General features: G+C 35.1%; 1 protein-coding gene across 1 annotated transcript; it reads left to right on the top strand.

The window, feature by feature from the left end:
- Window positions 1-5,229: 5,229 nt before the first annotated feature.
- LOC113779756 (probable aquaporin NIP5-1) lies at window positions 5,230-12,230 on the top strand. The gene is made up of 4 exons (XM_027325468.1): window positions 5,230-6,101; window positions 9,934-10,353; window positions 10,464-10,525; window positions 11,640-12,230. Exons 1-4 carry the CDS (start codon window positions 5,886-5,888, stop codon window positions 11,833-11,835), a joined length of 894 nt encoding a protein of 297 aa, XP_027181269.1. The 5' UTR covers window positions 5,230-5,885; the 3' UTR covers window positions 11,836-12,230.
- Window positions 12,231-14,487: the final 2,257 nt, after the last annotated feature.

Below are 14,487 nucleotides of genomic sequence, written 5' to 3'. Positions count from 1 at the left end.
GCACATTCTGATGACCAATGAGTGATAACCCACGTGGAATTGGAGTTTCAACACAACAAAAAAAATTTGTAATTTTTGGATAGGCATTTATGGTACTACAAGAAATAAGGGTTCAGTTGTCACTAAAAGTAAAAAAAATTTGTCACTGTATGCTCTCAGTGACAAAAAAAAAAGGCCTTGTCACTAAAAATATTGTATATTATTGCCTTTTTTAATGTTTTTCTAAGTTCAAAAGATGGGACTTAAAAGCCGAAAAGGAGCAAAGAAATTTGAACCATGTATATTATATTATTATCTTTTTTATTTTTTAAATTTGAAAAGATGTGACTTAAAAAGTAGAAAGGAGGCAGAGGGATTTGGACTCAAAACTTTTAACCATCAAACAAATTTTCCCAACAAATACGCTATTGTGATTAAACAAGATAAAGTTATCGCACAAAACCTTTATAGTGACGATTTTCAAGAGTTAAAAATAGTAATAATAACACAATTATCAGTCACTATAATAATCCATTCAATACCATTCGTGCTATTCTTAATTCTTTCAAAAATTCACTTCTGCTCAACATATTAAAATGAAATTGATTAACAAACTATCTAACCATACAACTCAATTTTAAATATATTATAAAAATACTGGCACTAATTAGGTTACAAAATAAATGCTTCATTACAAAGCATAAATGTTGCAATAGAGCCTCAGATGGTAAGCATGTCATCAATGTTATGTATAACAATTTACAAAGACAAAATCCCTACTTCAATAAGCAACAACCATATCACCAACGTATTCTCCTTGGAAACGCTTTGATAATTCCAAAAGCACTAGCCAAAAATCATCCTCTTGCTTATTCAACCAATTGAGCAAAAGAACTCCAGATCAAGACTACTATTGTAGGGCTCGCTAGCATTTACAAGAATTGAAGCAACTCATTTCTTAAGAGCTACAGGTCATAGTGGAGCTTTCTTTTAACATGGTTGCAATTTTTTTTTTGATTTGACATCACAGTCACAGCACTTATTAGATATAAAATTCAGAACTTAAATGTGCATATGATGAGAACAATATTTATCAACTGTCAAGGAAAGACATTTTGAAGTAATATAAATAAACATAGTTAGCTAGGAGATTGTAGACTAAAGCCTTAACATCCAAAGCTTCAAACTTATCCACTCGCTTCAGGATTCAACTTTTGCAAGTACTATAGAAATGACTCTCCGATTGTGTCTGATAAGTGAAAAAATTGATTTACTCAAATAGATTTAGGTGCTTAGAAGTGATAAAGAGATTGATCATTCTAAACTGACTAATTGAAATGAAGTCAATAGTAGTAATTCGCACTGGATATATATTAAGTTTTTCCTTTTTTAGAAGTGATAAATAGATTGATCATTTTAAAAGATTGAAGAACAAACAAGTACCATATATTTGGATCCCGGGCTTCACATTTAATAAACAGAAACAACACTTTTATTTAGTTGCAATGCACTTGTACCTCTGAAAGGGCAACTAGGCCCTTCACCTCTTACTATGCCCTGTATGCAACGAAATCTACTTTTATACTGGATTGCCGATCCCTGTAAAGCAAGAAGATTAATGTACCACACCACTTAACGTAACAAAAGTGATAAATGCAGGAAATAAAAGTTAAAACCCGTATGCGAGAGTAAGATAAATAAAAAATGCGACCTAAAACAAACCCACTGGGTTTGTTTGGATATCAATTTTTTTAAAATAATATTTTGTTTATATTATAAATACATTTTCCAACTCATCTTTTTGTATTTCTAACCACCTTCTTATCTCACATTCATCATATCATAAAATGTACTACAGTAATTATTTCAAAAAATATTTTAAATAATAATAGTATTGTCAAATCTTGAAGCTGCTAAGAAGTGTAACCAATACTTATCTATGTAAAGTACCAAATCAAGGTTTAGCCATCTTCACTTCATTCATAGAACAAAAGAAATAGAAAATCAAGGGCGGAGTACTATTTGAAAATTAGAGCAATATGACCCATAAGTGGCAAGAAGGAAAATTGCCACTAGGATGATACGTGTCAGCGACAAGCCCACGGAGAGTTGTCACTGATGCCAACTCACTATGATGACAAACACAGTGTTTTCACTATTTACATCGGTAAAGTGACAAAGTTCCCCTTGTCATAACAATCTTGTCACTAATCGGCTAGTTTCTTGTAGTGGATCCGTTTGGGAGAGGAATTTTCACAATTGTGATGAATTGATGGAGCACATATATTGAGGTTTAAGAATATTGCAGAATTAGCAAACGCCTTGTAGGTGGTTAACATGGTGGTGGTGGAGTGCAGAAATGTTGGTTATTTGCACATAGGTTGGGTAAAAAAGAAATGTACCTTTCGGTCATTTTAGTTAACAAATGGTAAACATCGGCATCCTTTTGAAATTGTACAGAAAGCTCAGTTAGAGTGGATGGAGTTCATAGAAACTCAAGTAAAGGACAAACGACTAAGCATTCAGGAAACAGTAACGGTGGAGGAGGAAGTTCAGAACAGCAATGAAGATGGGAATTGTATGAATATAAAAGTTGAGGTGAGTAATAAAAAAGAAGCAAGGCACTAGGAATTTGGTACAATAGCATCAAAGGCTAACAATACACATGTTGTCTGGGCTTCAAGGGAAAGAAGCAGAGAAGATATTATGTTAGACTATACCGAAGCTCTAAAACTGGCACTGAGTAAGAGGTGGGAGCAACATTGGCTGGAGGTGATAGTAGAAGTTTCATCATCTAATCTAACCTGCTACATCTTTTTAAGACAGAGAAAGTTAAAGACATCCAAAACTAAAGATTATTGTTTTTGAAATGCTAGTTTAATTTGTCTTCGCATGAAAATAGCAATAGAAGTAGAATGATTAGTGTTTATGTTGCTAGCTCAATATAAGACGAGGAATGTTGGAATCCTCCGTGTCTTAGTACATTATTGTAAAGCTCAAAATGAGCATTTGCTCAAGAATTGTATAGTTTATTTTTTTTTATTAATAATAATTCTAACGTTTTCATAAAAAAAAATTGTAATAAACTTTTTCCGATTTACAAACGGTACAAAAGTTATGCGCATTTTATGAATTTCCTCAATTAATTTTCCCCAAAAAATATATAATTCATATTGTTTAGTTAAATTCTACTTGTGTTCTTGGATGAGAATGAGGTACGATGCCCTGAAATTATTATCACATAAAAGCAAATGGGTTTTTAAAGCTAAAATGTCTTTGAGAGTAGATCTTAGAACCAAAATAAATGCTTCTTAATCATGTTGGTAAACGAAGAATTAACATTGTTTTGAGAGTGAGAAATAAGAGAAACAAACGTAAAACGTGAAAAACTAAAGACTAAGGGTCTGTTTGATAACATAAAAAAGTGCTGAATCTGAACTTTTTCAGACATTCAGATGTTTTGAGTGTTTGATAAATAAAAATCTATTTTCTGAATTTGTTAAGTAGTGTTGAACTTGTGTGTATTTTTTTCAGCACAAGAATCCTAACTGAATGCTTAATTCTGATAAGAATCAATAGAATTACTTCAACTATCTTATCTTATCTACCAAATCTACCATTGTTTATTAATTATATTCAAAATTCTTATCTAATTAAACAATTTAATATTCTCTATCTAATAATTTTCTATTTCTCTTTTCTGCCTTTTTAATGACTTTCACATATTCTCCATACTCATCATATAATATATTTCATCTTTTATATTAATTTGATTTAAAAATAAATATTGTCATTTCATACCTAAAAATTTTAAGCTAATTAAATCCTAGGTTCTATTTCTTTTTTGGATGAAAAGATATAAGGGCAAAATTGTTAAATTTAACTTATTAAGTATTCAGTTATAAATGTTTATCAAACAGTATAAATAGGTTCAGTATTAAAATTCAGACATTCATATATTTATTTTCAGTGTTTAAAATTCAATAAATTAATTATTTCAGTATTTAGATTTCAGAATTCAGACTTCAGAATTCAGATTCAACTTTATCAAACGAAACCTTAGATGCACGCTACTATTTTAACCATCCTCTCTCCGTCTAGTTGCCGTTCAATATTGTTGTAATTAACAAATTACAACGCATTAAAAGATGTCCATCGATGTAGTTGTATTATCGTCAGTGTATAAACTATTGGTTGTACACCGTCCAATGGCACTGCGTATGCAGGTACAGATCTCCACGGGGGAAGTGTACAATGTACTACATGTTAATGATGCTGAGAAAAGTTTTTTTGTTCCTTTGTTTGTTTAGTCAACAAACCCGTATGCTTTGTCTAAGTGCATTATTGGGAGGGAGCGAGGTGGAAGGAGCAGAAATATGGGAGAGTGAGGAGGCCGTTACAGGGCTGGGATTGGTTGCTGTATCAAAGTCCCATGTTTACAAAGTCGTCAACTGGTGGCAATTGAATGATTCCTGAATCCTGACGTTTGGATACCAATAATGTATTCAACTTAGTAGCAATTGGATCCGCGTCGTCGGTGGTGTTGGCTGCCATGATAGACAAATATAAATATTAGGCGTCTGTGACTTTAACAAACATGAATGGAAGCAGTAATTATGCGTTCCTTCAAAAAAAAAAAAAAAAGCAATTACGCACGCAAGATGATTGGGGGCGGGTAACGTATAACATAAGCTTGGCTCAATTAATGGAGATTTGAGTCCAATCTATTTAGGGTCATGCTTGGATTGTTTGTTTTCGTCGGAAAATATTGTCATTTTCTATGATCACATTTTTCTATCATCTTTTTTCCTCGCATATATCAAATCGCTACAGTAATTTTTCCATGAAAAATGACGAAAAATGCAATCCAAATACAACCTAAATTTTTATTACAAAAAAAAAAACCGGGGCTTGTGTTCTTACTCACCGTACGAGGACGTATGCAATTATGGCGTGTATTGGTGATCGGAAGCGAACCTGTTTAAATATTTTATTATAGAAAAAAAAAGAAAGAAAGAGAGCTTGTGCGATTTATGGCTGGTAGCGGTGATAGAAGTTAAATTTATCCAAATTTTTTATTAAAACAAAAAAAAAAGAATTGGGGAGTGGGGGGAGATGTTGAGAGTTGACTTTTAATTTCTTGCTCATTGGCTCATAGGCTAGACGGCCCCCCTCTTTTTAGTATTTATTTAACTTTATATGTATACCTTTAAATAGATGCATGTTTGCTGATTCCACCGTCAACTTGTTTCCAACCAATCCCTTCCTCAGTTCCTCCCCCAACCTTAATCAGTTGCAGTTCTTTCCTTTTTTTTTTTTTTCATTTAGTCATTTTCATGTTTGCGTCTGCGGCATCCTGATCCGGGAGGTGGTAAATTAAAGCTCGAGGCTCAGACGAACCAACTGCTCCTCTAGTCTTCCATCTTCTTGTGTTCTTTTTTATCTCCGCCATCAAAATTCTCTCCCTGATCTTTTCGTAATCAAAAGCTGGATCTCCTCTCCAATTTCTCTTTTCCACTCCACCGTATTACATAATACATACAGTTTCTAGCTTGTAAACTGGACCACTTCATTCTTTATATTCCGTAGCCGCAAATTTATAAAAAGCTGCTAAGCATGTAATTCTGATCGACTCCGTCTTTTCCTCTTCCCCAAAAAAAAAAAAAAATCAAAAAGATATATACCAGTACGTATATGTTTTTTCATTTGCGTACCTTGTTTGCCCAGTAATCATAGCGTTATAGAGCTGGCCCTAGCTCAGAAGCTCGTGTAGCAAGATCTTTATAAAAATCCACAAATCATGTAATATCAGTCTTTCAAGTTCTTTCTCTAGAACCAAATCTTTATAAAAAAAAAAAGAAAAAAAAAGAGGTTGTTCTAGCCGATTCAAGTTCTGAAGGCGGAAAATGGCAGAATCGGATGGTGGAACTCCACGAGCATCGGCGCCTCCAACGCCGGGGACTCCAACGCCATTGTTTTCGTCGGTTCGAGTTGATTCAATGTCCGGCGATCGGAAGTCAATGCCCCGGTGCAAGTGCTTGCCTGTGGAGGTGCCAACATGGGGTGCAGCTCACACGTGTCTCACCGACTTTCCCGCCCCAGATGTCTCCCTTACCCGCAAGGTACCCTACAACTTGGCCCCCTTTTTTTGATATTTTTCAAATCTTTCTGCCGCCGATTAACTCTCTCTGCCTTTGCATCACTTTTGCCTGTTTTTCTATGCTTCTCCTTGTAGGTGTCATGCGCTGTAACATATATTCTCATTCCATTGTACAAAGTTCAGCGGACACTATTATATTCTCGTATCATAGAGTTTGTTTTATAGACATCCCATATACTATGCTAGTTTGTCGACAAAATACAGAAACCATTGAGGAAGGCTCATCATTGTCCCTGGTTGATTTTCCCTTTTCCTTTTTCTATATATACACAATGAATTCACAATAGTTAGATCAATATTAACAAGTCACCGATCTTAAACTTACTATCAACTCATAACTTGTGGTATAAAAATTTACCACATAATAAGACTAAATTAAACAGTTAAAATCTCTATTTCCCACTGCCTTGACCTTGGTCATTTCATGACCGCCATTTATACATGAATCATAAATTTGTAACAGTCTTATAGTACTCAATTTAATTTTTTAGCCATTATACGAACGACCTCAAAATATAGGACTTTCAATGGGCTGGGCTAACTCGAGTTCGGCCCTTTTGGCCCAAAAAGGCTCATTGAGTTTTAAACTTTAATTGGGCAGGGCAGAATTTGGTTCTAAATATTATATTTAAATTAAATGTGAGCCAAGACTAAGTTTACATCTAATTAAAGTCCGACCCATATATGAGTATAAGTATATATGTAAAATATATATAGTAATGTATAATTTATGATTATACATATTATGACATAAAATATTAATAATTTATATATAAATTTGTATTAATTCATAATTATAAAATATATGACATATATAATTATGTATTTAATCATGAATTTGGTCAAGTTCAATTTCAGCCTAAAACTCATATAATAGTGTGGATTAAGTTTTGAACCTTTAATATGAGTTCGAAACTCGAAAACCGAAATCCAAAAATTCATGTAATTTGTGAACCAAGTTTAGGTTTACTGAAACTAAGGTCCTATTTGGCACTTGAGTTTTTTTTGAAGTTTGTTTGCTACAAGTTTTTTAAAAACTTCTGTTTGGATGGGAGTGTTTTTCAAATACAATAAAAATTTGTAAAAAGTATTCTAAAAGATAATCTAAAAATTAGTTTAAAATTTTTTAAAATTTTAAAAAATATCTCAAAATATATTCTAGAAATTCTTCTACTCTTAAATATCGCAAAATATTTTCTAAAAATATCTCAAAATATATTCGAAAAACTCTGCTACAGCAAAATTTTTCAAAAACACTCCCAAAAACAGTAAACTATACATTTCAAAATATTTAAAAATTTAGACACTTCAAAAATTTTTTAAAAAATTTCTACAGTAAGTTACAGTAAAATTTTAGACAAACACTCAAAAAACTCACTTGCCAAATGAGGCATAAGATTCAAAAATCCAATTGACACGGGTTTGTTTGAATTGTAAATTATTTGAGATATTTTTACTGTAGCACTTTTTGTAATGTGATGTATGTGAGATAAAAAGGTAATTGGGAAGATAAAAAGGTGTATTGAAAATTGTAATGATGATGTAAACAAATATATTTGATTAAATAATTTGCTGTCCAAACAAACCTATGGTACATATGGAGACAAAACTTACACTATTTAATTAATGTCATTGCACATGCTTCCCACGGATTGATGACGCGTCAACTGATATTTTAACCTCCTGCATGACTCAACGGGTTCCCTAGAGAAGTCCATTGTAATCGTTGGATGTACTCCCTCGGTCTCAATATTAAAGTTGTTTTTTTGATAATTCAAATTTTTATGATAGCGTAGTAATTATTATGTTAAATGATGTGACATTGGTAAATTTATGCATGTATCTTTTGAATTTAAAATATTTCATTTTGAAATGCGCACCAAAATTTTAAAATGATACCTTCTCAAGTGATAAGATTAGAAAGTATTTGTTAAATTTGGAACATCAATAACGTGAAAATATAATGTTAACAATGAGATGGAGGGAACGTGTAATATGTCAATTTTGGTTAAATTGCTCAAATCCATAGCCAGCACTGACGCCTATTGTGGAATTAAATAGCAGCATTTAGCGTGCAACAGATTCTATGTCCCACTTCTTGTGTTACTTTCTGTTTCACTTTTTATTATATTGTCATTTCTCCTTCGTAAACATCATATTTTAATTCTTTTTTATTTTATTGAGATTCCAATAACTAATAATTGAGTAATACATAAAATTTAACAAATTCAAAAAAATCAAAATGCATAAAAATGTGATTTTTTAATGAATTTTCTGCTGTATTTTTTAATTTTTTATTATATATTATTTTTTTGAAACTGTTGTATTTATTTTTTACTCAATTAATAGTTATTGAATATTAAGAAAATTAAAAAATTAAAATAAAATATTTATAAAAAAGGAATGACAATATAATAAAAAGTAAGATAGAAATGACACAAGAACTAGGAAGAAGATCCGATCTAGTAATGTATGCCGCCCACGTGCTATCGTACGGACCTTAGCTCACCCCTAATATTTGTATCCTGCCATAAAATAAAATAAGTCGTTGCAAAAGAAGCTTTCTTTTAGTGGACTCATGGTATCTAAAAATTGACCCTTTACCACCTCTGCTCTTGCTCACACAAAAAATTGAAAACAGTGACGGTACGTATGAACACTGATTAAAGCCTCCATTATGTTAATTGCGTTTGGAATTTTTTTTTTCCTCCCCCTTGACTTCAAGAAAAACTCGGCCTTAATTATTACTAGGAAAGGGGATAAATCTCACAATTCTCCTATCATTGTAGCTCTAGTCCCCTCTGGATCCTCCGAGGCCTCGCAAGTTTTATTTTACTCAAGTTTAGAGTAAAGTAGTTATTTTAACTTTTGTTACATCTTAATCTAATTAAGTCACTTCGCATCTAAATTTTTATTACACCTTTTTTTAACTTAATTATACTCTTAAGACAAATTTGTCTTAAATGGAACTTTTGAGGCCTTGTCCATTGCCCACTTTCCACCTTTCTTGGGTTTCGAATCTTCTGTCCCCAAATTAGTCTCTATCCTCTCTATCTCTTCTTTATACAGTTGCCACGTGTCTTTAACTTTTTGATAACCCAAACTCAAACAAATCGATAATAATCCATTGACAAATTTATTTAAAACCAAAACTTGCAATCTTCTTCTTTATGTAAACTAGAGTTGAAGAAATTCTGATTAGGGAACCACCGCTTGATTTATCCAAAGAAAAAAAATAGTTTTGAGTTATTGAAATTGCTTGATTTATCCAAAGGCCTAAAAGTTTTGAGTTATCTGTTTAATTGGTTTTGAGTAAACTTGTCAATGGATTATTATTGGTTTGTTTGACTTTGGATTATCAAAAAATTAGAGACACGTGACAGCTGTATAAAGAAAGGAGAGAGGAAATAGAGACTAATTTGGAGATCGAAGATTCGAAACCCCTTTCTTGTACCATCTCCGCTTCGCTTCGGAATACCCAAAAGGTTTTGGATACTCTTCTCTTATCCGACAATGGTTATTCCCTGATAAATTCACCATAAAAATCGTACTTAAAAGTTCATGGAATAGTAATTCTGCAACAGAAGTAAAACCTCGAGGAAGAAAATGGAGGGAACAAATCGTGATGAACTTGTTAATCTACTAAGACAGAAATATATATATATATATATATATGTATGAATGATGTAAAAGATTAAAGAAGTGAAGTCATCAAGAATTGGCACCTTTTGTTTTTGTTTTTTTTTTTTGGGGGGTTTTAATAATGAATGAAATTTGAATTATACTGAACATAGCTGGGAGCAGAATTCGTGGGCACATTCATCCTGATATTTGGTGCCGCAGCTGGACCCATTGTAAACCAAAAGTACGACGGAGCAGAAACGCTGATAGGAAACGCAGCGTGTGCGGGGCTAGCAGTGATGATAGTGATATTGGCAACAGGGCATATATCGGGAGCTCATCTCAATCCCTCCCTCACCATTGCATTTGCGGCGCTCCGCCACTTCCCTTGGGTTCAGGTGCCGGCTTACATCGCAGCTCAAGTTTCGGGATCCATCTGTGCTTCTTTTGCTCTCAAAGGTGTTTTCCACCCCTTTATGTCAGGAGGCGTCACGATTCCATCTGTAGGCAACGGCCAAGCCTTCGCCCTCGAGTTCCTCATCACATTCGTTCTCCTATTTGTTGTTACTGCAGTTGCCACCGACACTCGAGCAGTAAGCACCAAGCACCATCACAATATAATTAATTAATTACTGCCCTTCCCACCTAGACTTCATCATTTCATTTCAATTAATTCACGTACGTGTGCCACTGCATTTTATAGGTTGGAGAATTGGCAGGTATAGCAGTCGGAGCTACAGTCATGCTCAACATTCTCGTCGCCGGGTGAGTTTCAATCAATATGCAGCATATATGATGACTGACGTCTGGCGAGTGCTAATATGTGCATACACATCATTTATTCGTGCTTCTTTCAAATTGAGTAAAGCATGCATGCATGCATGGCTCCGCGTCATATGAATATATCACCGCAATTTCCTAAATTATTGCTGGCTAATTGTACATGTTTAGGGTCCTGAGAAGAAACATTAATTATCACACCCCACCAGTTTGATTTTCTTGCTGTTTTCCTCCTCCATTTCTAAAATCTTGCTTTTTGACGTCTCTCACAAAATTGAAACGTACGTGCCAATATATATGATCGATCTTCTCAAACTCTAATCCCAATATTCCCCCCTCCTGCCTCCTCCTTACTATCTATCATCCAACCTATGACAAAATTATTAGGAACAAAGAAAAATCATTCCGCCAAGTGTGCCGTACATTTGGTTGATTTTTTGCCGCGAGAAAATTCTATTAGGAGGACATCTTTAATTTGTTGATTGACTCGCACGTACGCTACAAGAGAATGAAAATGTTTTAGCATGCATAAGCGCTTATGTTATTCTGAACACAAAGTAGAAAGTTGCATCCAGCGTATTGTGTCTACTTTTTGAACTTCTTATAGGTTTCGCTGTTTTGGTCAACAAGATTTTTTTCCAAAATCTTTAAAAAATGAGGATTTTTTGGGTTAAATCTCATTTGAGAAACTATGTTCGAAGTTTCACCCATATGCGCTAGAAAAAATGCTTTTGGTCTCCATGTAAAGTGCAAATCCACGTAAGTTATCTGAGCCAGTCTCCTTTATAGGGGCAAACTAATTTATCATCTCTATTTAAAAAGGGCTAGCTGCAATATTGTGACGTTCACTTGAGGATATAGATCGAGTAAGAAACAGGAGCAATTTGAATGCTTGAGATAATGAGAGGCTATGGCACGATTGGAAACAGGAGCATCTTTATAAGAACAGATAACCTTCATGATCCCCTTGTGTTTGCATATTTAAGAACAGATGAGGTTTTTAGTTAAAAATTAGTATATTACTAGCATGGGTCTTCAGGTCGAGTGCAAGCAATAACAGAATGACAAACACCGACAACATTGCCATTACCTTTGGCAGGCCATCCAGCGGTGGTTCAATGAATCCTGTCCGAACCCTGGGGCCAGCCGTTGCTGCTGGAAATTACAAGTCAATCTGGGTATACTTGCTGGCTCCCACGCTCGGGGCCCTGGCCGGAGCAGCTGTCTATACATTTGTCAAGCTCCAGGGAGACGAGACTGAGACTCCAAGGCCGGTCCGGAGTTTCCGTCGCTAAAACTTTTCTGAAAGAACCGACCGGCCTAGCCAGCTAGGCCTCCTAATTTCTACCATGTTGAATTATTATCATCGTATAAAGTATTCCTGTTGATGACATTAAAAGTCAACTGCTTTTACGTAAGAATAAAGGCGTAGGATAAGGAAGCTGTGGACTTCGACGACTCTTGCGCCCCTTGGTCTGTTGTGGTGTGTAAAATTGTAGACTTAAAATCTCTGTACTGTTATGCTTTGCTGGTTTGTCCTATATGTGATCGATGTGGTGGTTGAATTAGAGACGCGAGCTAATGCCTCTGCTTTTAAGCTTGCCGTCACTTCAACGAAACAATAATCTTGTTCTTCTTTTTTTTATTTTGTTTGTGAGATGATGAATAAAACTGTTGCGTTTTGTGCATATCTTATCCCCACTAGCCGCAGTAGAGCACTATTTAAGATAATTCCAGAAGTTCCTTGTTCGGTTGCATCGAATCCCCTCACTTGTTGTTGGTTAATTCCAAAGCCTTCTGGCCTAAAGGTAATTAAATCCCCTCTAGATTTTCCAATGATCCCTTTGAGTCTATCCCTTCCCCAGTGAATATAGAAGGAGTAAAAATTAATAAGAAATTGATTTGTGAGAGAAAAATACCCAATTAAAAAAAAAAAGTAAAACTCATGAGGCTCTTGTAAGGATATTAAGAATGAGGTATCCCTTTGTGATGCAAGACATTGTCTACCCCCGGCCTCCAAGTTTGCTGCTGTAAGACATCATCAGATAAACAGGACTCCGGGTAGTATTACTGATGGACTGGAAATCCAGCAAGGCTAATGTAGATATGCTGTTTGCTTCTGCGGATCAGCTGATGTAACTGCGGCCACCTTGGGACCACTGGCCGTTCCTAGCGAGTTTGTGCATTTTGCACATCGCGTAACTTTATTTACATACGGCGTAACTTTGTTTGCACAACGTGTAACTTTAGAATAAATTTTTGTGGACCTCACACACGTTAAAAAACGAGGTACAAAAAGTGATCTGGATCGTACAATTTTTTTGGACCAAATCTTGGCCGTGAATAGCTCAAGAGCGGTCCTTCTGATGATCGCTCCTGCCCCTCGTCTGGCCACCTTGTCATCATTACAGCCCTTTCTGCTTTTGTATGGTTCTTCCACTTCCACTTCCACTTCAATAGAATCTAGAAAACTGTCTTTGCTTTTTCCCCGAAGTACCCAGCATAAGCCAATAAGGATTATAAGCATGGTCCAAAGACTCGGCCAAGTTATCACCGGAACGAAGCTCTTCGTTCTGATACCAAGATGAGATGACTCCGAGATACATGGATCGCCAAGATCTCGGTCGAGATGTCTCCGACACGAATAGAAACGACCGAGTCGCTTTGAGTCAACTCGAATCCAACCAAAAACCAACAAAAAAAAGCAAAAAAAAAAAAAAAGGTATGCCGAAACAAGTTATAGAGTATTAACTATTTCAAAATTTACATCTAACCGAAACCATGATTGAATACCGAAACCGATATGAAACGATCTGAGTAGCGACCACAACTTTGAACCATGATTATAAGTGCACCAATCAAGCTAGCTAGGCAGGAGAAACCATAAAATTAGTGCAGGAGATTTAAGGATTGACACAGAAAATAACTTTTTATTTGATAGATAATCATAGTAAAGCAGATGAAATTATAGTGCCACCTCCCGTGAAGCACATACTATAATAAGAGGTATAATTACTTGACAATTGAGAGCTTGATGATTTGTTTTGCAAGCCATGCACACTTCTGCTCGGCTAATCAAAATGTTGTATGTTCGGAAGAATAGAAACGGTTGATTCGCTCTGAGTCAACTCGAATCCAACCAAAAACCAACAGAAAAAAAGAAAAAAAAAAGAGTATGCCGAGACAAGTTATAGAATATTAAAGGGTTCCAGCGACACAAGCTATTGTACCCAACACCTTTGCTTTCCTACTAGCAGTTGAAAAGTTCACTCTCTCAATTCTGCAGAATGGCAACTAGACGGAGTAGGATCATTAATTTGCATATGTTTGTTTCATCACTTGACTGAACAACATCATACGATTACATAGCAGTACGCACGTACTTACTGGCTCTGGCTGGTAGTGATTTATCAACACTATTACTAGCTAGTAGTAATGTAATGTAATGTTACGGTATCTCATAAGCACAGAGATGACGAACGTCAAACCGGGGATGACATTACTCAAAGTACTGGCAACAGTTGGTGAAGTGTACCCCAAACTCACATAGTAAATGTCAAGATGGATGGTTGTTCCGATTGAAGAGAGCATGAACATCTTCATCACCGCCACAAAAGAGAGGGATGGTCTTGGTCGCTTTTTCCTGTCTTCCAGCAGCAGCTACAATTAATGTCGGGCTCTGTCGGTCATCTTACCAAATACACCAACATAATTACAAATACACATATATATCACCTGCCTTACCATTCTAGCATATAAGCAAAAGGTCCCAAAATAAGCATCGCAATTACATGCCGTCACACACAAAAAGCATGTTGGTTAAGCCCCTTGTCCACTCCGTCAGGAAAAAAAAAAAAAAAAAAAAGCCCCTTGTCCAGGGCGATGTTCATCAAGATATTTAATCCACCATAAGCATGCTGAACAACTACCATGGCCACATAAGAGGC

This window comes from Coffea eugenioides, chromosome 8 (assembly GCF_003713205.1).
Source record: "Coffea eugenioides isolate CCC68of chromosome 8, Ceug_1.0, whole genome shotgun sequence".
In the NCBI taxonomy this organism is placed as follows: domain Eukaryota; kingdom Viridiplantae; phylum Streptophyta; class Magnoliopsida; order Gentianales; family Rubiaceae; genus Coffea; species Coffea eugenioides.
Note: the sequence above shows the minus strand (reverse complement) of the source record. Positions and strands in the feature narration are given on the sequence as shown.